This window comes from Onychomys torridus, chromosome 8 (genome assembly GCF_903995425.1).
Source record: "Onychomys torridus chromosome 8, mOncTor1.1, whole genome shotgun sequence".
In the NCBI taxonomy this organism is placed as follows: domain Eukaryota; kingdom Metazoa; phylum Chordata; class Mammalia; order Rodentia; family Cricetidae; genus Onychomys; species Onychomys torridus.
In genome coordinates this window covers 61,488,376-61,507,950 of record NC_050450.1, presented here as the reverse complement: position 1 = coordinate 61,507,950, position 19,575 = coordinate 61,488,376, and the positions used below count along the sequence as shown (strand labels likewise).

Sequence of the window (19,575 nt, the reverse complement as noted above, 5' to 3'; positions counted from 1 at the left end):
ATTAGATTGCTGGGGGCCTGAGGAGATAAAAACATAACAAGCAAGAAAGCCCAGGGAGAGTAACAGGAACCACAGCATTGCCAGGGCAGGCATTTGCCCAGGGATTCGGAGGTACAAGGGCTCCTGAATTGCAGGCCCAGCTCTGTCTCACCCCACCTCCAGCTCCTTTTCCTTTGAGGTGACATGTTATTCATAAAACATGTGATTAAACTGTTGAGCACTGTTCTTAAACTGCCAACCAGTAGAGCAGTAAGCAGGCTGCCCATTAAGGTTCAGGCTCGCCCCACTTCTGCTACTGGGGTGTGGTTCTGGTCTTGTGATTCCAACTTAGTGTTTCTCAAAGTCCCATCTTCGAGGAAGAGGTGGACTCTGGCAACGTGGGGATCCCAGACTTTGACTTTGCTGGTTCTGGGTGGATGGGCCCCTGGTAGCCACAGAGATAGAAGGCCACAGTTCAGACAAGATGCTGACAGCTCCAATCCCTCAGACACACATCTTTATTCCTCTACCAGAAGAAAGCATGTCAGCAGGTGGGCACAGGGCTCTGTCCCTGCCAAGCCATCCCTCCAACTCTGTTTCTCTCTAAGGCCCCTCCAGAACCCGCCAGAGGGAAGGGAGGATGTGCAGGAGAGTAGGCTGCCAAACATGGAGTTCATCTGTCTGCAAGGCAGGCTGAGGGGGCTTTTGTTACCGGGGGGTTAGGACAGTGACGGGAATCTTGATTTACATATAAAATAATCACACTGTACACACTCAAGGGAAGAGCTAAGTCACGCAGATCAACACTTCCTCTGTTTTCTGGGACACCTAGCTAGTTTTTGTCAAAGGAGCGACAGCAGTGTTAAGAGGAACATCAACAACAGAAAAAAAATAAAACCAAGTAACACCCAAACCAGTCCTTCTGATAGATCCCCATGAGATGCTTTCTTTCAGTGGGGAGGTAGGGGTAGGCAGTCCCTCGTGGAGTATCCGTCCTAGTGACGTCTCTTTGACTCAAAGATGTACAGTGGGAGGAAAGAGAGAGGCAGAGTAACACCAGCAGTTCAGGAGATTCAGAACCACCCAGCCCTGCAGCAAGTGACATGGCCTCCCACCATGGGTGGCAGAACACGCGGACACAGACCTAGGGGTGTCTGGAGTCTTAGGCACCAGGGACATGGACAGTAAAGCTGGCCTCGGCTTCACAGACCTGGTCACCCTAAGCCAACCTGAGCTGAGGCAGTAAGCCGAGAGGTGGGAATAGGGCTGAGCCCAGTCAGCTAGCCCAGGCTGCCTCCTGGGAAAGGGAGTCCTAGTCCGGCCTCTCCTCCTGCTTCTTGAGTTCCTATCTGTCTGTGATCCCTCAATCCCCTAGGGCCGGCACATATATAAACAGACACAGGCTCCTGCTCTCAGAAGTGGACTTGGTGGAGGCAGAGCCAAGTGGAAGGGGCTGCCCCTCCTTGTGGTCACAGCTGGGCCCAGATGGTCCCCTCCAAGTCCTCCTTCCCACAGCTGATCAGGCTCCAGACCCAAACTAAGCAAGAGGTCAGAGTCCGTAAGAAGGCCCCCGTGAGTCCTCCATCAGGGCAGAGGCACCAGTTACCAAGCAAACCAAGTGAGCAAAACGTCCAGCCTCCAAGCAGGGAAAAGGTTGTAGAGCTGTGGGGGAATGTGTGGTGGCCCTGCAGCCAGCTCTGGCTTCTTAGCCGCCCCTCCTGGGCTCAACTTCTGGGCCAGAGCTGTAGGGAGGTATGGAAATGGAGACAGGAACCTGGGATTGGGCCTAGAGGTGGTCATTCTTGTTTCAGGCCTGTTATGTCCAGCAGGGTCCAATAGACAGGTGGCTGAGTGCGGTTGGCAAGGGGTGGGAATGGGGACAAATGCTTGGACACTATCAGTCTGACGGCCATACTGGAGACTCCTCTCTGATCCCAGGACTTACTTCGGGTCCTTTTTTTCTGGAGGAAAAGAAAATGAGAAATCATATTAAAACAAAGAGTCAGATATGTAGGCTGCTCTTTTCAGCTCCCCTTTCAGCCTCTTACCCTTCATTTCTCCAGGCCAGCCCCCACTTTCCGTGGCCTGGGACCTTCCATACCTGGTCTATCCCTGGCCTCACTGAGTCCTAGCCCCAGGAATCTGGCTGCTCTCTCTGTGTCCCCCAATACTCCCAGAGAAAACGCTCATATTTCTTTTTTTGGAAAACGCCCCTATCACTGTTAGGTCCATAAGCGGGGGATCCTCCCTGCCTCCTCCCTAATCCACGTGGTCCGATTTCAACTGAACACGCTCAAGCTGACCTTTACCTTTGCAGCCCATAGAAGGACTGAGGCCCCACTCCAGTCTGTCCTGCTTAACTACCTCCTTCTGTTGTTGGCATCATACAAATGCCCCAATCTGGCCCCACCATCCTTTCCGTGGCTCCACTGTCCTTAGATGAATTCTGGATCTGCCTTGGACTCTCCCAGATCCATTCCCTCTCAGCTTCTCCATCCCAGCCTCCGGGCTTCCTGACAGCCCCTCAGTCACACCTGAACAGCGCCAAGGGTGGAGAGAGAGGACCCCCAGTCCCAGGGCTGACCCTACATCCACAATTCTCCCCAGGACACATCCTCGTAAATCACAGAGAAACCACAAGAGTCAGGCCTCAGCAAAACTTCCCTAAAAGGCCACTCAGCTGGCTTGGGAACGTAAAGGGTCCCCTCTCTCACCCCCGCCCTGTCCGGCTTTAGGAGGCCCAAGGGATTGTGGCCGCCTGCCGGCTGAAGGCAGAGCCGTCTGGACTTCCAGCAAGCACATCAGTCCCCAGGGGCAGCCACAGGTGCCCAGCCCAGGTCCCTCCTGAAGACCTGTGGTCACTCCTTTTCAAATCAAACTTCTCCGAGACCATGGTGGTCAGCATTCCGGGTCAAGAAGGTTGGTAAAGGTATGGCTTGGGGCCGTTCACTCTGGGTTAGGATTTGGTTTCTTCCTCAGACCACCTTAGCATCCCTTTTGTTTCTATTTCAGAATCACTTCAGTATGTTTCTAGTTGTCAGAGCCCTCCCAGATGCTTACACACCTTTTGTGGTCCCCACTCCCTGAGAATAGCCAGGGCCTTGTCTTGGCATTCCAGGCTTTCCGCATCCTCTGGGCTCCCTTTCACACTCCGGGTACCAGCTCCATCACAGACACCCCCAGCTGCCAGATTCTACTCTGTCTATGGAATCTCATCTAGAATCTTCTAGCAATTTCCCTTAGCTCCAACTGGGCGGCCCTCTAATCTCCCCCATCTAGCATGCCCCCCTCCCATTGGGCCCAGGAATCCAGTGTGGAATTGTATCCCAGACACAGGGTTTCCCCCAAGGGAATGAGAAATTTTAGCCATGGGGAGAAAATTTTCATTTTTAAATTTCCTCAAGAAAATATGCTGAACTCCATGGCTGCTGTGGTCACCAGGGATGAGAGGTGTCTCACAAGACAAAACAGCCTCCAGATGCTCAGATGTCTAGGGAGCAGGCTTCACAAGTGAGTTTTTGTGATTGGGGCTGAGTGCGGAAGGAGAGGATTCCTGGAGACTCTCCTGTGCTGTCTGGCCACAGCTGGATTTCTTTCTTTCTTTTTTTTCCCCCCCCTTTATTTTTGGTTTTTTGAAATAGGTTTCTCTGTGTAGTCCTGGCTGTCCTAGAACACACTCTGTAGGCGAGGTTGGCCTCAAACACAGAGATCTGCCTCTCTTTAGGATCTTTCAGAGAAAACCAAGATAAAACATTATGTAAATATTTTAGAGAAGAGACAAGCTTTCATTGCATTGCCCAAATGGGTCTTGAACTCTTGTTCAAGTGATGCTCTGGTTCAGTCTGGTATACATGAATACAGACAGCTGCCCTATGTCTAGCTGATATGGTCTACCTGGCACATGTGGTGTGGGGATGCTGGGATTAAAAGAGTATGCCACCCCTGCATAGACAGAGCTGGAATTCCGACATTCTAGTACCATACCTATTTCTTTGAGGCCTCTCCCAGGTCTACCCAGGGTGAGCCCGAAAGAACCATATATGGAGGGGCAGAACGGCCTAGTCCAGCTGCCCTCAGCCCCACTCATGGGCTCTTTGAGGGCACCCATTCCCTGTACAGACCTCTGAGAGGCCAGCTTCTCTAGAGAAGAAGGAACGGTTCATGGAGACCCTTGTAAAAAGACAATTATTTTCAGTACCCAGTAGATTTGGTTAGCATGGGGGTGTAGGGACCTTTATGGAATGACAGGCATGGGATTTATTTATAGCTTCCACTATTTCCTGGATCAGGGGTCACATTCCAGCTAGAAGTGGCCCCCAAAGTCCCAGCTGCCCAAAGCAAGTCTTAGCTGGTTGCTGGGCCCAACCTCTCCACAGCAGCCTAGCTTTCTTCTCTGCACCCAGCCCTGCTACTGTCCATCACTCCTGGATGAAGACAGACCCTCCCCTTGTTCCCACCCATAAGGTGACCCCAAGAAGCCAACCCGGTGTGGTATGGGGTCCTGGAAGTGGTCGGCGGCTGCCTACTCTAGGCCTGCCCAATTGTCCTGAGAATACGTGGATAAAGACAACAGGCCAGTACAGGAAGGTCAAAGGCCAAGGCCAGTACTACATCAGCACCTTCTCCACATTATATGTGTGTAAGACGGTGGGGGTGGAGTGGAGTGGGGGGTTATAGCAAGTGAGGAGAGTGAGGCAGCGTGGCCCTGAGCAGTGTTCCCAATAAGCCTGGTGCGAGACACCTCCCAGCAAGACCTTGGGTTCTAGCCACCAGGACCCTGTATGTCCTTCATTTCATGATCCAAAAACAGCTCTCCTCCCACGCACCTTGCATCCACTGAAGCATGGGGTCGAGGGAGCAGAGGCAGGCTGGAGAGAGCTGGTGAGGATGTGGAAGGGTCTGGGCCTCTCACTTACCATCCATGTGGTTCCTGGACAGATACTTGAGGGCCTCGTCCAGCAGGATGACAGGCAGAGACATTTGGAGCACCACCCCCCACTGCCGACCACTCAGTGGGGTCACCTGGAAAATGAGCTGGTGGGGGCAGGGAGGCCTGGTTACAGGGTGCCAGCTGTGTATCCATGTCACCTACCTAGACTCCAGTGGGCTCTTCATGGGCATGTCCTTGGAAGCCCTCCTGTCACACCTCACCCACTAGGTTCCCCCAAGATAAAGTGCTCTCCTCTGCCCACCTAATCCTTCCTAGGCCCTGACTAACACTCAGGCCCAGGCAGTATCTTCAGTGAGAGGGCTCCACCTTTTCTGTCCCCTGAAGGTGGGGATCTATCGGGGGATGATGGCTAGCCACATCTCTCCCTGTTGTCTCTCTTGTGCTTCAGGTGGCTTCCATTAGAGAGACCTAGGAAGGCCCAGCAGCCAGTTGGTTTCCCTAGTGTCCAAGGACTGCTTGATGCCCATAACCCAAGAAACTAAGGAAGGAGGAGGCATGGGAGCAACTCACAGGCAGGGGAGGCACCAGAAGGATGAGGAAGTGCAGGGCCATGGACATGACCACAGCCCCCAGCAGCCAAGGGTTCAGCCAGGGTGGCATGCGCAGCAGTGACTGGTTCTCTGAGACGCTACCAAAGGCACAGGGATTCACTCAGGACAGGATGTCAGGCCATGGTGGTCCCACCCACCTCAGCAACCACCTCTCTACCTAGGCTGTAGAGCCAGCGTGGATATTTCTTCTGTACACCCCATTCACCCTAGAGGCCTGTCTCAGGGCTTGGGTCCACTTTCTCTGTCCCTCAGATTCAGTCCTGGACCTCCATTTCATCATGCCCCAGGCCTTTCTCTCCTGGATCCCAATTCTGGCCCTACTGACTCTCAGAACCCATTATGGGCCTCTATGATCTGTAGACCTCAATCTTCAATCCACTTGGATCTCAATCCCGGTCCCTTTTGACCTTAGTCTCCAGTCTGTCTTGGACTCCTCTGACCCTTAATACCAGCCCAGGATCCCTTTGCCCAGCTCACCTGTTGAGGGCGTTGCACATTTCAATGGTCACAAGCACAGACAAGGCCATGGTAGTGGGGAAGCGGGACTCAAAGACCTCACAGTCGATACCAGCAAAGAGTGGGTTGTCTTCAGAGCACTTCAGGAAGTTCCTCTGAGGACAAGGTGACAGGGCCCAGGAGAACAGCTGTTACTGAGGTGCTGGACAGAGGAAAGGGAATCCTCGCCCCAACTTTGGACACAACTGGGGGTGAGCACTAGTAAGACAGAGAGCACTGCCAGGGACGGGTCCAAGAGTGACCGTCCTGGGGTGGTTGTTGTGGATCACGGGAGCAGCTGGCATTAGGCTGGGGAAGGCACTGGGAAGCCAAGGGGTTGGGACTCCTGGGTCTCTGAAGTGCAGGAGGTGGGGGCGGTGAGTGATCAAAACAGACCTCGTAAATACACAAATGCATGTCAAGATGGATACAACACAATTATGCTTAAATAGAACTGACCCCAGAAGTAGACAAAACCCATGTGTGCCCTCTTCCAATGTCATTACGCAAGGCTCCATTCCTACCTCACTCCCTGCTCCTTGCTTTCTGCTTATGACATAGAGAATGAATTGCCAGGGCTCAGCCCTAACACACACTTCCTCTGAAATTAGCAAACTATTAGCACCATAAGAAAGCTCCCCCCACCCCACACATTTCCAGGGAGCTTTCTTTCTGCTCACTGGCCTTGCTCAGAGTCTCTTGTAGTAAAATGCCAAACTGAGGATGTCTGGGAGAACCAACTTGTTCTCTCCCATACCACAGGGATAAGTGCAACCATTCACAACTGTTTGTTAGTCTGCCTGGGTCTCTCACACTCCCACAAGAACAATTCTACTCTTACAAGTCTCCTCCGAACCTGAAGATCTTTAAGGCCAGGGCTTAGTAATAGGCATTGTACTGTAGAGATAAATCCTTCAAGAGACCTCTGTCTAGGGGCAGGTGGTCTGACCTAGCAGTAAATACAATGTTGTTGGCTCTGTTCATAAGCCCCTGCCATCACACAGGAGAGAAACTATTGACAGCTATGGCTTGCCTAGATCCCTCCTAAAAGCTGAGATTACATGCATGTGTCCCCCACACTTAGTTTACAGAGTGCTGTCAACCCAGAGTGTCATACATGTTAGGTAAACACTCTACCAACTGAGCTACACCAGCCCAGCTTTGGAAACTGAGTTGGACCCTTTATGGGGTCACATGAGTATGGGTGTGGTTGTTAATTTTAACTGTCAACTTGACGAAACTTAGAATTATCTTGAGGGAATCTGTAGACCAGGTTGGCTTGTGGATATGTCTGTAGGGTACTGACTTGATTATGTTAATTAATGTGGGAGCCCCAGCCTGAAACCAGGCAACATCATTCCCTGGCTCTGGGTCCTAGACCATATAAAAGCAGAGAAAGTGAGTGCCTCCAGCTCATTAGCGTGCACTTCACTTTCCTCTTTAGTGGTGAAATGATATGTATACCAAAGACATGGGTTTTGTTGCTGGTTCTGATATATATATAATTTTATGTGTATGGGTGTTTTGCCTGCATGCCTGTCTGTGCACCGTGAGTGCCTGATCCCTCAGAGGCAATCAGATCCCCTGGATCTGGAGTTACAGACAGTTGTGAGCTGTTACACGTTCACTGAGAATCTGACCCAGGCCTCTGCAAGAGCAATCAGTGTTCTTAACTGCTGAGCCATTTTTCTAGCCTGTTTTTGTTTTGAGACAGGGTCTCACTATATGTCTCTGTCTGGCCTACAGCATGCTATATAGACTAGACTAGCCTTGAACTCACAGGAATCCACCTGCCTCTGCCTCCTTGGTGCTGGGATTAAGGTCCCATCTGGTAGAATTGTTTTAAAATATATTCCTTAAGATATATTATTAATAAATAATTGACTTGTGAATGTATTTTAATACCTATATACTTGAGGTCATATATAAATTTCTTGGGTGAGAACAGGCTGCAAATAGAAAAAGTTTAGGAAGTCATGAAACAGGGGGCTGGAGGGATATCTTGGTGGCTAAGAGCACTTGCTGCTCTTCAGAGACGCTAGGTTCGATTCCTAGCATCCACAGGAGAGTTTACAATTGTAACTACAGTTCTAGGAATCTGACTCCCTCTTCTGGCCTTTGCAGGCACCAGGGACACATGTAGCATACAGACAGACATACAAGCAACCAAAACACTCCTACACATAAAATTAAAAACAAACAGTGCCAGGTGGTCATGGAGCACACCTTTAATCCCAGCACTCGGAGGTAGAGGAGGCAGAACTCTGTGAGTTTGAGACCAGCCTGGTCTATAGATCAAGTTCCAGGACTGCCAGGGCTACATAGAGAAACCCTGTCACAAACAAACAAACAAACAAACAAACAAACAACAACAAAAAAAACCAACCCTTACCCACTTCCCCCAAAAAATAAAAAACAAACAAACACTTTTTTAAAAGTCATGAATCAGAGTGTTCTCTTTCAGGAGCTTCCTCAAGGATCCCTCTCCTGAAACTTGACAACTTGAGGCTAAAAAGAAGGCAGAGACAGGTAGATCCCTGGAGCTCAGTGGCCAGCTAGCTTAGCTGAATCTATGTATCTGTGAGCTCCAGGTTCAGTAAGAGACCTTGTCTCAAAAAAATAGAGTTGAGGGTAATCAAGGAAGACACCCAATGTCAACCTCTGGCCTATACATACATGTGCACATGTACCACACACACACACACACACACACACACACACACACACAGAGAGAGAGAGAGAGAGAGAGAGAGAGAGAGAGAGAGAGACAGACAGACAGACAGACAGACAGACAGACACAGAGAGAAACAAACACAGAGTGGGGAGAGACACCAGTGACTCTAGCCTAAAGTTCCACCTAAACCTCCCACTAAAGCACTTCCCACCCTGAATAGGATTCCCCATTCCCACAGCCCCTCCCCAGACTGCCAGTTCATAGAGACCCCCTGACCAGCAATCCCATAGCCTCAGTAATTCGTGCCCAGGCCACAGTGAGTGTTTGGTGGATATTTCCTGACCAAGTGGCTGGATGAGGAAAGGAATGACCTAAGGAGAATCGAGAAGAAGGCATCACACCAGGCTGACGAAGTTTAAGGAGATGGCTAATGTGACTCCTAGGTGTCAGCTGGAGTGACCAGGCAGACAGTGCATCTAAGATGAAAGAGAAATCAGTGGGGGGGAAGGAGGCATGGTGTGGGCCTTATGGTTTGCATGGGACCTATGAAAACTGCAGAGGAGGTAAACAGCATTTATGAGGTGGGATCTCAGAAGAAAGGAAGGAAATCCCTGGAAAGCTAGGAATCCTTGGCCTAAAGCAGTGGTCATGACCTACAGGTCATGACCCCTGGCCGAACAGCTCTTTCAAAGGGGCCACCTAAGACCATCTGCACATCGGATATTTACATTATGACTCATAAGAGTAGCAAAATTAAAGTTATAAAGTGGCAACAAAAATAATTTTATGGTTGGGGGTCACCGCAACACGAAGAATGGTATTAAGGTGTCGTAGCATTAGGAAGGTTGAGAACCACTGGTCTAAAGGATGGATGTAGACACAGGGATGGGTGGAGGCACAGTCCCATGTTCTAATCCAAAGCTATCAGGGGAGCCAGAGGTGCCGAGGTGATCAAGGATGATCCCTGGCTGAGGACAGGAAGGGAGGGATGTTAGCCTTCGAAGGAGCCTGGACTATGTTCTGTATTATGGTGAACTGGAAGAGATGGTCTCTGGGCTTGAGAGCTGCTGGGTGCCAGAACATGGCCCTGCGGCTACCTCCTCTCCAATAATGCAGGTGGCATCCATCAAGGAAGGGCCCCACCTCCCTCAGCTACCCTTGTCCACGGTTCTGTGATGTCTGCTGCAAGCTAAGGGCCAAAAGGACAGACAGCAGCCGAGAGATGGTCTGGCTTGTTTCCAGAGTCGAACTAAGCTAAGGTTGTTCCACACTGTGCTGTGTAGTGTTTCCTTGAGCTGGGGGCCATACTGGCCCCTGTGGGCTTCCAGGGCCAACCAAGCTACCTCCCTGGAGGATGGTATTCATACCTGAGGATGGGAAAGGACAGCTGCAGGCCAGCCATGGAGGCTGAGTCTCTCTCTGGAACTCCCTCAACCACAGAATCTGTAAGCCCACCTGCCTGGCCTCTACTTGCTCACCAGCTGATAGAAGGTGACTTGAGGTCCCTCAGCGTCATACAGGAACCACCAGGTGGCGGCAGCCACCGTAGCCAGGCCTACATACACTGTGGGCAGAGGAAGAGGAGACATTGCAGCCCGCAGCTGAGGTTCTTAGCCATCCCTGTCCCCTTCCCAACCATCCCTGAATGTTCCCCTCCCTCCATAAGCCATGGCCTACTAACATCTACTCTGTGCCAATGGTGCCCCTGAGTGGCAACCTCATCTGCCACACTCTTAGGCACAGTGACTAATCTAATTTGTACTAATAAAAACAGGCCAGAGATTTTTTATAAAAAATAAAATCTCCCTGGGCTGTGGAGATGACTCAGTGGACATAAGCATGAAGATCTGAACTTGGATCACCCATGTAAAGGCTGGATGTGGCCGTATGTGTCTGTAGTCCTAGCACATGGGGTTTGTAGGGATATAGACAGGAGGATCACTGGAGCTTGCTGGCCAGTCAGTCTATCCAGTACCTCCCCTCCCCGCAAAAAAAAAGGCAAGCTCCAGGTTAGTGAGAGACCGTATCTGAAGGGAATAGGCAGAGTGATAGACCAGCCATACCCTGTGCCTAGTCTTTTCTGTCACACAAGCCCACAGAATCTGTTAGCAGAAGCTGATTGAGTTGCACTGTCTGCAGTCTGCAAACCTAGGATGCTCCTGAGGGCTGGAGCCCTGCTCACCTCCAATAGCCAAGTACCGGAAAAAAAGCCAGCCACTGATGAGAGCCTCACGGGGGTTCCGAGGCAGCTTCTCCATGATGTCCAGATCTGGTGGGTTGAAGCCAAGTGCTGTGGCAGGGAGGCCATCTGTCACCAGGTTCACCCAGAGCAGTTGCACAGGGATCAGGGCTTCGGGCAGGCCCAGAATTGCTGTGAGGAAGATACTAAAACCAGAGTCACGGGCTCTAGCCTGAGCAGGCCAGCCACCAGCAGAGAGCCCAGCTCCACCTCTCACCCCAGGCTGGAGGAGGGGCCCTCCACAGCTTCCTCTGCAGCCCAAGAGTGATGTGAGTACACTGGGTACTTTTGTCCTTTAGGTATAACAAGGACAGTTGGGTGTGTGCACACATACCACATGCCCAAGCATCAGACATGGGCAAACACCTGACACCTGTCACACAATCACATAAACACACAGACACAAGCAATCACCCATGTGCTGGCCCCAATGTGTAATGGTGCAGAATCCACATGCATTGAGTACATACAAGCTCATAGCATCCAACAGGCATCTCTCCCATGCAAACAGAAATGTGAACATAGGCACACTCCAGTATACATTCTGTTTGTGTTTATGTCCAATGACTCTTAAAAGCACACGTGCATTCCTAAGCATAGACCTTTCACCTGAACATACTATACATACACACACAGATCAATGCATGCATACATATAGACACCCTGTTGCCCTGTGGTGAAGCAGCTTCTCCAGTCTTATGGGTCTCAAGGTTGAAAAGTGATGAAGAGAAAAGACCATGACTGGAGGGATGGTAGAGGATGCCGAAATGGACCACAATTCAGGAGTAGCCTTCTCAGGGACATAGAAGGTACAGGGGCTTGGGAGGAGGGAGCATGGAGCCTCACCAGACAACCTCGCCAACATTGGAGGAGATGAGGTAGCGGATGAATTGCTTCATGTTGTTGTAAATGGCCCGGCCCTCCTCTACTGCAGCCACAATGGAGGCAAAGTTGTCATCGGACAGTACCATCTCTGCTGCTGACTTGGCCACAGCGGTACCTGAGCCCATGGCGATGCCAATCTCTGCCTTCTTCAGGGCTGGTGCATCATTCACCCCATCGCCAGTCTGTGGGCCGGGCCAGGTAGGACATACCTGAGAAATCTATTTTCCTCTTATCCCAAGCAATCCTACTATTAGGGGATGGTCCCAAGGACTCAGACAGATAGACAGAAGAAATGGTGGAGTTAAGAATGAGCTTAGAGAGCCTGTAGTCCCAGCCACTCATAAAACAGAAGCTGGAGGAATACAAGTTCAAGACCAGCCTTGGTAACTTATGGAAACCTGTCTTGAAATGAAAGTGAAAAAAGGGGAGGGGATGTGGCTCAGTGATAGAGTGAGGGCCCTGAGTTCTTCTACCCCCTGCAACAGCATCCCCAAACCCCCATTCGAGCATGCATGTGTGTGCGTGCGTGCGTGCGTGCGTGCGTGCGTGCGTGCGTGCGTGCGTGTGTGTGTGTGTGTGTGTGTGTGTAAGGAAGGAAGGAAGGAAGGGAAAAATGAGCATGATCTTATATATTGGGTTAAAGATGAGATTAGAGAAGACAAGGGATGTGGGCTAGGGTAAAATTGGACAAGACCAAGCCTAAGTCCCGAGAAGATGATGAGGCAGCGACAGAGATGAGGTGGACCACACCAAGGATGGGTGTGAAATTCAGGTTGGATACGGAGTCGACATCAAACTGAGATTAGGGAGAAAGCTGATGTCAATTCAGAGATGACATCATGGTTGCATGCAGCCCAAGTCAAGGGCTGGGTACATACTAGAGTCAGGGTGAGCACAGAATCTAGATAGGACTCAGGCTGAAGGTAAACAATACAAACTAAAGTAGAGGCCAGAGTCCTCATGATCAGTGACATCATAGCCACGTTTGGAGTTGTAAGGTCAGGATTGGAGACCAGGTTAAAACTGAAATCAGCATAAAGTTGAACAGTGTTGGAGAATCAGAGTCAATGTCTGCAATCCGTTCTGGACGGGGTCAAGGCTTAAACGCATATCAGAATTAAGCCCAATGTGAACAAATTAAGAGGGTCTCAATGGTAAAGCACGTGATTAACGAAACAAGTTGAAGACCAAGGTCAGTGTAAGAGTCGAAGGTGAGGGTACGAACACGGTTACAGCTGTAATCGATTTAAGCAGCTCCCAGGCTCTACCCTCCCACTCGCTAGTAGCCTCACCATGGCAGTGACCTCATTAAAGGACTGCAGGTTCTCCACGATGCGAGACTTGTGTGCGGGTTCCACCCGCGCAAAGCAGCAGGCAGTGCGGCAAGCCTGGCGCTGCTGCTCTGGGCTGAGGTCATCAAATTCACGGCCTGTGTAGGCCTTGCCCAGCACGTCCTCTGTGTCCCCAAAGATGCCAAGTCGACGACAGATGGCCACAGCTGTGCCTTTGTTGTCTCCTGTGATCATGACCACCCGAATGCCCGCCCGGGAGCAGCGTGTGATACAGGCAGCCACCTCCGGTCTCGGTGGGTCTAACATGCCCACACAGCCCACGAAGGTCAGGTCTGTCTGTGGGGTAGGGGCAGAGGCAAGCACAGTGTGAGTCTATACTTGAGCTCGTTTGTACCCAGCCACTGCGAGAAGAACCTGGCTCTCAGCACCCACCTCGTACTGTACAAACTGACTGCAGTCATCCAATCGCATGTCCTCCTTCCTTGGGGGCGTGTCCCTAGTGGCCAAGGCTAAGCAGCGCAGTGTGTCAGAGCCTGAGCCCCAATCCCGGATCTTGGCCAGAATATGTTCTCTGGAGGTGGTGTTCAGGGGTACTGTACGGCTCCCCACTCGGACTAAGCTACAGCGCTCAATTACACTCTCGGGAGCTCCCTGCAGAGGGAAGGGATGAAGAGTCAACTCTGCCAGCCAGGACCCTGGCCCTCCTTGCTGCTGGGTAAAGGAAAGTGCAAGCCTCTGTGGAGAAAGGCCAACCAAGACCTCAGATAGAAGGGAAGAGCCATTCTTTGTAAGCTCAGAGGGGGAAACCTGGTGGGCTTCACTGTGAGAAAACCTGAAGGGATGGGAAGGTGAGGTCAAAGACACACACTGGGTGGCTCTACCAGCCCCCAACTGAGAAGGCTTGCTGCAACATTTGGAGGTCTGATTGGGATCTGCATCTCCCATGGGGACCCATGTCCCTCCCTGCTTGCCTGGTACCACTGGAATTCCCATTTTATAACGGCTCCACAGTAGCAAATAGGCATGCTGAGCCCCACCAGGGAGGGCACTAGAAAGAGGCATGCAGTGTGGCAGGTGTGGCCCTGGCAAGGTGGCTTTTGGTGGAGGGGTGACTGACTCATTTCATCAGGGTCTCACCTGGGCCTAGGATTGGTTTCTGGCTAGTGCATCAGTGGCAGGCATCTTCCTCTCCCTTAGCCTAAAACCTCAGGAGCTACCTTCTCTAAGAGGCCAAGGTTCCCAGGATCGAAGTCCTGTCATTTCATAGGCACTAAGATCTCCACTGTGGGATAAAGCTAGGGATGGGATTCCTGGAGAGCTGGGATGGGAGCTGCTCCTTTCCCTCCTCAGGTTTCAGCTTCCAAAAAATAGGAGCACCAACCACATCACCACCAGTGATCAGAAGCACAGGACTTCTGAGAGCTTTTAGCCCAACTTTGTCATCCTCATGGGGTGCCCAAGACCACAGAGAAGCACCGATGACCCCAGAGTCCTGTGGCAAGACAGTAACCCTCAGGCCAGAGTAGGGACCATGGTCCCTTAGATACTGGATGCTGCTCTCAGTGTCCTATGGGTGTTGACCAACCTTGCTCCAGAGCCATGGCTTTGACAATGGGCCTCCCAGCTTCCTGAGCCTCCCTACTACTGCAGTCTGTGGGGCTTTTATTTGTTTTTTTGTTCATCTGTTTTTTTCTTTTCTTTTTTCTTTCTCTTCTTTTCTTTTCCTTCCTTCCTTCCTTTTCTTTCTTTCTTCCTTCTTTCTTTCTTTCTTTCTTTCTTTCTTTCTTTCTTTCTTTCTTTCTTTCTTTTTTTTTTTTTTTGAGTTAGGGTCTCATATAGCCCAGACTCATGAACCCAATCTCACTTACATAGCAGATGCTCCTATCTCTACTTCCTCAAGAGCTGAGACTAGAAGCATAAGCCAATACACCTGGTTTTTGTCATTCTAGGGAACAAACTTATAGCCTCTTGCACTCTAGGCAAACACTCTACCTGGTGTTCTAGAGACTGGAGACCAGATAGCGCCCTGCTCCCTGCCCTTCCCCCCCCCCCCAGATCCCAGAAATAACCCCCAGGCCTCACAGGCAGGCCCCCACCTTCACAAACATCTTGCTGCCCTGGGCCTTGGGATCAGAACGAGTAGGTGTGCAGTACACAGACATGGACTTCCGGTCCCTGGAGAACTCGAGGGTAAACTCCTTCCGCATGAGTTGCTTGATGACCTGCAGGGTCCAGGTAGGTCAGGGCATGAAGGACAGAGTTCACAACTCTTGCCTGCTTCTCACTAGCCACTCAGGAGAAGATTCTTGTTCCTTGTGGTCTACTAACCTATACTCCTCTGACTCTGGCATTCAAGGTTCCCACCTTCTTCTCCCAAGACGTATTCATTTCCCATCTGGAAGCCTGTGCCTACATTCAGCCGTTTCCTCTCTCTGCTCCATGGATACATCTTGCAAGCTTGAGTTCCTCCATTCTTCTTTGAAGCCCCCCCAAGCCTATGCTTTTGTCTTCCCCATCTGCAGATACTCCAGAACTCCTGGCTCTGCAGCCAAGGCTAAGCCCCGTTCTACTCACCGAGTTGCAGGCGCCAGCACGCTCCACCCGGGACAATGCTGCCAGGTCCGTGTCAAACACATTCATCTTCTCTACCAGGCAAGTCAGGGCTGTCTCCGTGGCCTCTCCTACCTTCTCGTACACGCCCTTGGACTGGGGGGTCACAGTGCATAGGGAGTGAGGGCCTTCTGCTGTCTTTATTGATTACTTTTGAGATAGGATCCTGCTATGAGCCTAGGATGGCCTCAGATTCACAACTGACCCTCCTGCCTCAGCCTCCTAAGTGCCAAGATTATATGAGCACTTCAGCACACAAGGCTTCCGGGTTCTTCTTGCTGAGCCTCAACCCTGTTCCTTCACCTCATAGGGCTCCCTGGCTCCTGTGTTGTTATCTGTCTATGCTACTGTACATACAGAGCATCTTTGGGGGAGGCAATGTAGTCACACTGGTCCCCTGTTCAAAACCCTCTGGTGGCTCTCTGCTTGCCCTTGGCTTGGCAGGAGAGCTGACTTGGTCTGGCCAAGGGGTCCTGGAAGACTGGGGTATCCTCCAGTATGTTCCAGTTTCCTGCTTCAGTCAAACGAATAGCAGCATTCAAGGTGTGTCAAATCTAGCTTTTGCAGGATGAGCCTTTCCCACATCATGCCTTCTGCTTTAAATGTCCACATTTGCCCTGTCCCCCACCCAGTGTCTTCCCAAAGCATCCCCGGCCTTCTAGCTTCTTACATGGCAGTCTCTCAGGGGGCAAGGTTACACAAACGATCTGAGCAGAGTGAGGAGGAGGGTTGGAAGGGAGGGTGTACACAGTACAGGGTGTACCATGCTCCTGAAGTGTGGCTCTCTGAAGCAGCAAGGAACACCAACCTGAAACAATGAGACTCTGGACAAAGGAAAAGGGTCTGTCCTCAGAAACAGAACCTAGGGAGGCCATGGAAAGGAGGGGGGCCCACCTCATTGTAGTCCAGTGCTGAATCATTGCAAAGGGCACAGATGGTCGCTAGCTCCACAAGTCCATCAAACTGCCCACAACGCACAGGCTGCTCCCTTTGTCGCCTACAGAGAGAAAGTGGTCAGCACAGAGCCTGGCCCTGCCCCTGAGAGGCGTCCTGCATTGACCCCTCCCCCAGGAAAGCACCCCCATGGACCCCTCTGGTATCCCACGGAGCTCCACCCACTGGACCCCACAATACCCTTGCTCCCACACTCACACTTCGCCCTCTGGGGTATACGTGGTACCCGAGATGGTGAATTCATGCAAACGACAGGAGCCTGCCTCTGCTTCAGCTACCACGAACATCTGCAAGCGAGCGCAAGGGCGGGTTCAGGCTGCTGGATGGCTTCCTTTCTCTCTGCCATCAGCTTAAAAATCGTCTGCCCCAGGAGGATATTTGAGGCACCATCCCCGAGAGTCACTGAAGGGCCTTCTTTCCCCACTAGAGTGAAGAAGTGAGCCCAGGCTAGGTCCAGGCTAGGCACCCAGAGACTCTGCTCTGTCCAGTGGCATCTGGCACTCACTGGCCGTTGCTCAGGACTCCTGAGGGTTCTGTAGCCCATTTTTCGGTGCCTGAGATGTCTGCCAAGATGACAGGGCCCTGAGTTGAGCAGGATACCTGGGCCCTTGTTCATCTCTCTGTGTGACCCCTTTCAAGCACATAAGCCTCAGTTTCTCTCCTGGTAACAGAGGGAGAAAGTGAGCCCAGAGCCCAATGGCGAGGGTTGAATTCTCTGTCTTCAGGGAAGAAACCCATATCTTGCACTGAGGCAGTTCCCTCCAACCCAGAGGTGACCCTAGAGAATGAGCTTCTGCTCTCAGGGCCTGTTGGGTCATCCAGCCCCTACCTGCACTCTCCCCTACCAGGGAAGCCCATTTCCTAGTCCATCAGCCCCACTGAAAGCCCACTTCTTACAGCTCATTCTTAAGCCAGTGGCCAGTCTAGCATCCCAAAGGTACTCCGAACTAGCTCTTCCTTCTTGTCCTTTCTGTTCTGGGGCAGTCTTCCAATGAGCATAGTCCATTACCCAGCATGCTTAGCCACCGCCACTTCCTCACACCACGCTTTTCAAATCTTTAGTTAAGGAACACTGAACAGATACAATCCCGCTAGGGATTTCACCAAGTCAGAGGATGCAGGGCAGCAGAGCTTGCCCATGCCTCTCCCCTGCGTCAGACTCTGAAGCACTTCCAGGGGGCTGTAAGGTCTCAAGAACCCTAAGCCAGCTCCTAGGGCCTACTAGGCAGACTGTGGGAGCAGAGGCAAAAGGGGCATGACAGGGGCCTGAGGTATGAAACCCACCGCTGTCTCCATCTCCCCAGCTACCTCTCTGCTAAGGCAGAATGGGCTTTTGTCCCTTGGAATTCCAGCCAGAATCCCTGGCACATGCGGACAGTGGACCCAGGATGTGGGATCAAGTGCCCTGGAATGAATAATTGCTGCCCTAGCCTTTCCCAGGTCACTGGAGCTAGCATATCTGGTGACAGGCGTCAGGTGAACAGTCAGGACAGAGCAGGATAGAACTTGGGTCCAATGACATGGGGACTACACTTGACCCTCTCTTGGATCCCATAAGGTAGTTACTGGCAGGGCTCATACCTAGCTTTCAGATGAGGAGACTATGATTCACAGACTGGAAACAACCTGCCCAGGACGCTGAATGACACTGGGCCCCAGTGATGTTTCTAGACAGGCACTGATGCAGCCTGCTTTACACACGGAAGACCTCAGTCTGCTGCTCCCCACTGCCAACTGGGAGACAGCACCCAGGTTCTCCATTCCTTACCGAGAAGGAGGTCAGGGAGCCAACCCAGCCACCCAGCATCACCTAACACCAGTGGGCCCCAACCCAGCTGCCACTCACCCTGCAGACAGACATCTGATTGGTGGTGAGGGTCCCTGTCTTGTCAGAGCAGATGACTGAGGTGCAGCCCAGGGTCTCCACAGAGGGCAGGCTCCGCACAATGGCATTCTTGCGTGCCATACGCCTTGTGCCCAGTGCCAGGCATGTAGTGATAACTGCTGGGAGACCCTCGGGAATAGCAGCCACAGCCAGGGCCACAGCAATTTTGAAGTAGTAGACTGCACCACGGAGCCAGGATCCACCGTGGGCTGGGTCAGCAAAATGGCCAATGTTGATGACCCACACAGCCACACAGATCACAGAGATGGCATGGGACAGCTGCCTCCCAAACTCATCCAGCTTGCGCTGCAGTGGCGTCCTCTCAGGTTCCACAGCTGCCATCTGGCTCCGAATCTTGCCCAGCTCTGTGTGCAAGCCTGTGGCCACGGCCACACCCAAGGCTTTGCCTGATGCAATATTGGTGCCCTAGCCAGAGAAAGACAAGGAAGTACAGCTCAGCCTCTGGCCAGGGTCGGGAATCCCTGACTCCAAGCCAAAAGAGGCTCTTCTGTGTGGCCAGTGTTTCCAGACTTACATAGTCTGGTATTTATTGGATTGTTGTTCAATAAGGCAGGGATTTAGAGGATCACCACATGTCCTGTGCCTAGCATAGTGCTTGACACAGAGGAGGCGTCAGGACTGATATCAGCCACATGTCTCAAGTCCAACCCATAAACCCCATCAAAACAGGACTCATAAACAGCCACTATGGCCACACAGGAAGGAGTGTGGCTGACAACGATCTCAGGCAAGTAGTTTGTAAACAGTTACTGAATCCACAAAACCTGAGACTCGGCACTCCCAATTCCCAAGGCCCCGGGGGGCAAAAGACCCAACTCCTAGGGTAGAGGACAGGTGGCCTCATACCCCAGTGTCCTGGTCTGCAAAATGTCCCCACAGACCCAAGATGCAGTCTCCTTCCAGGCTGCCTGGTGTCCCTTCAGATGGGTGTGGAGGGGAGCTGGTAAACATGGGTGCTAGTGGCAGCTCTGCCTCTCCTTCAGCCAGAGCAATGTAGCTTCGCCCCCGCTAGCTGCACCCCCAAACTGAGGCAAAGGCC

The 19,575-nt window shown here is 51.8% G+C and overlaps 1 protein-coding gene across 2 annotated transcripts in view; it reads right to left on the bottom strand.

The window, feature by feature from the left end:
• Window positions 1-479: 479 nt before the first annotated feature.
• Atp2a3 (ATPase sarcoplasmic/endoplasmic reticulum Ca2+ transporting 3) overlaps window positions 480-19,575 on the bottom strand; it is a 31,356-nt gene continuing 12,260 nt past the window's right edge. For both annotated transcript variants that reach the window (XM_036197137.1, XM_036197138.1), the window contains exons 8-21: window positions 18,477-18,941; window positions 16,829-16,917; window positions 16,571-16,673; window positions 15,641-15,772; window positions 15,163-15,288; window positions 13,499-13,717; window positions 13,067-13,402; window positions 11,736-11,956; window positions 10,833-11,035; window positions 10,129-10,214; window positions 5,959-6,092; window positions 5,441-5,558; window positions 4,896-5,013; window positions 480-1,940 (exon numbers count right to left, since the gene is read on the bottom strand). In XM_036197137.1, coding sequence (XP_036053030.1) covers window positions 1,921-1,940; window positions 4,896-5,013; window positions 5,441-5,558; window positions 5,959-6,092; window positions 10,129-10,214; window positions 10,833-11,035; window positions 11,736-11,956; window positions 13,067-13,402; window positions 13,499-13,717; window positions 15,163-15,288; window positions 15,641-15,772; window positions 16,571-16,673; window positions 16,829-16,917; window positions 18,477-18,941 — 2,370 coding nt within the window. In that variant the 3' untranslated portion in view covers window positions 480-1,920. The remainder of the gene's footprint in view (window positions 1,941-4,895; window positions 5,014-5,440; window positions 5,559-5,958; window positions 6,093-10,128; window positions 10,215-10,832; window positions 11,036-11,735; window positions 11,957-13,066; window positions 13,403-13,498; window positions 13,718-15,162; window positions 15,289-15,640; window positions 15,773-16,570; window positions 16,674-16,828; window positions 16,918-18,476; window positions 18,942-19,575) is intronic.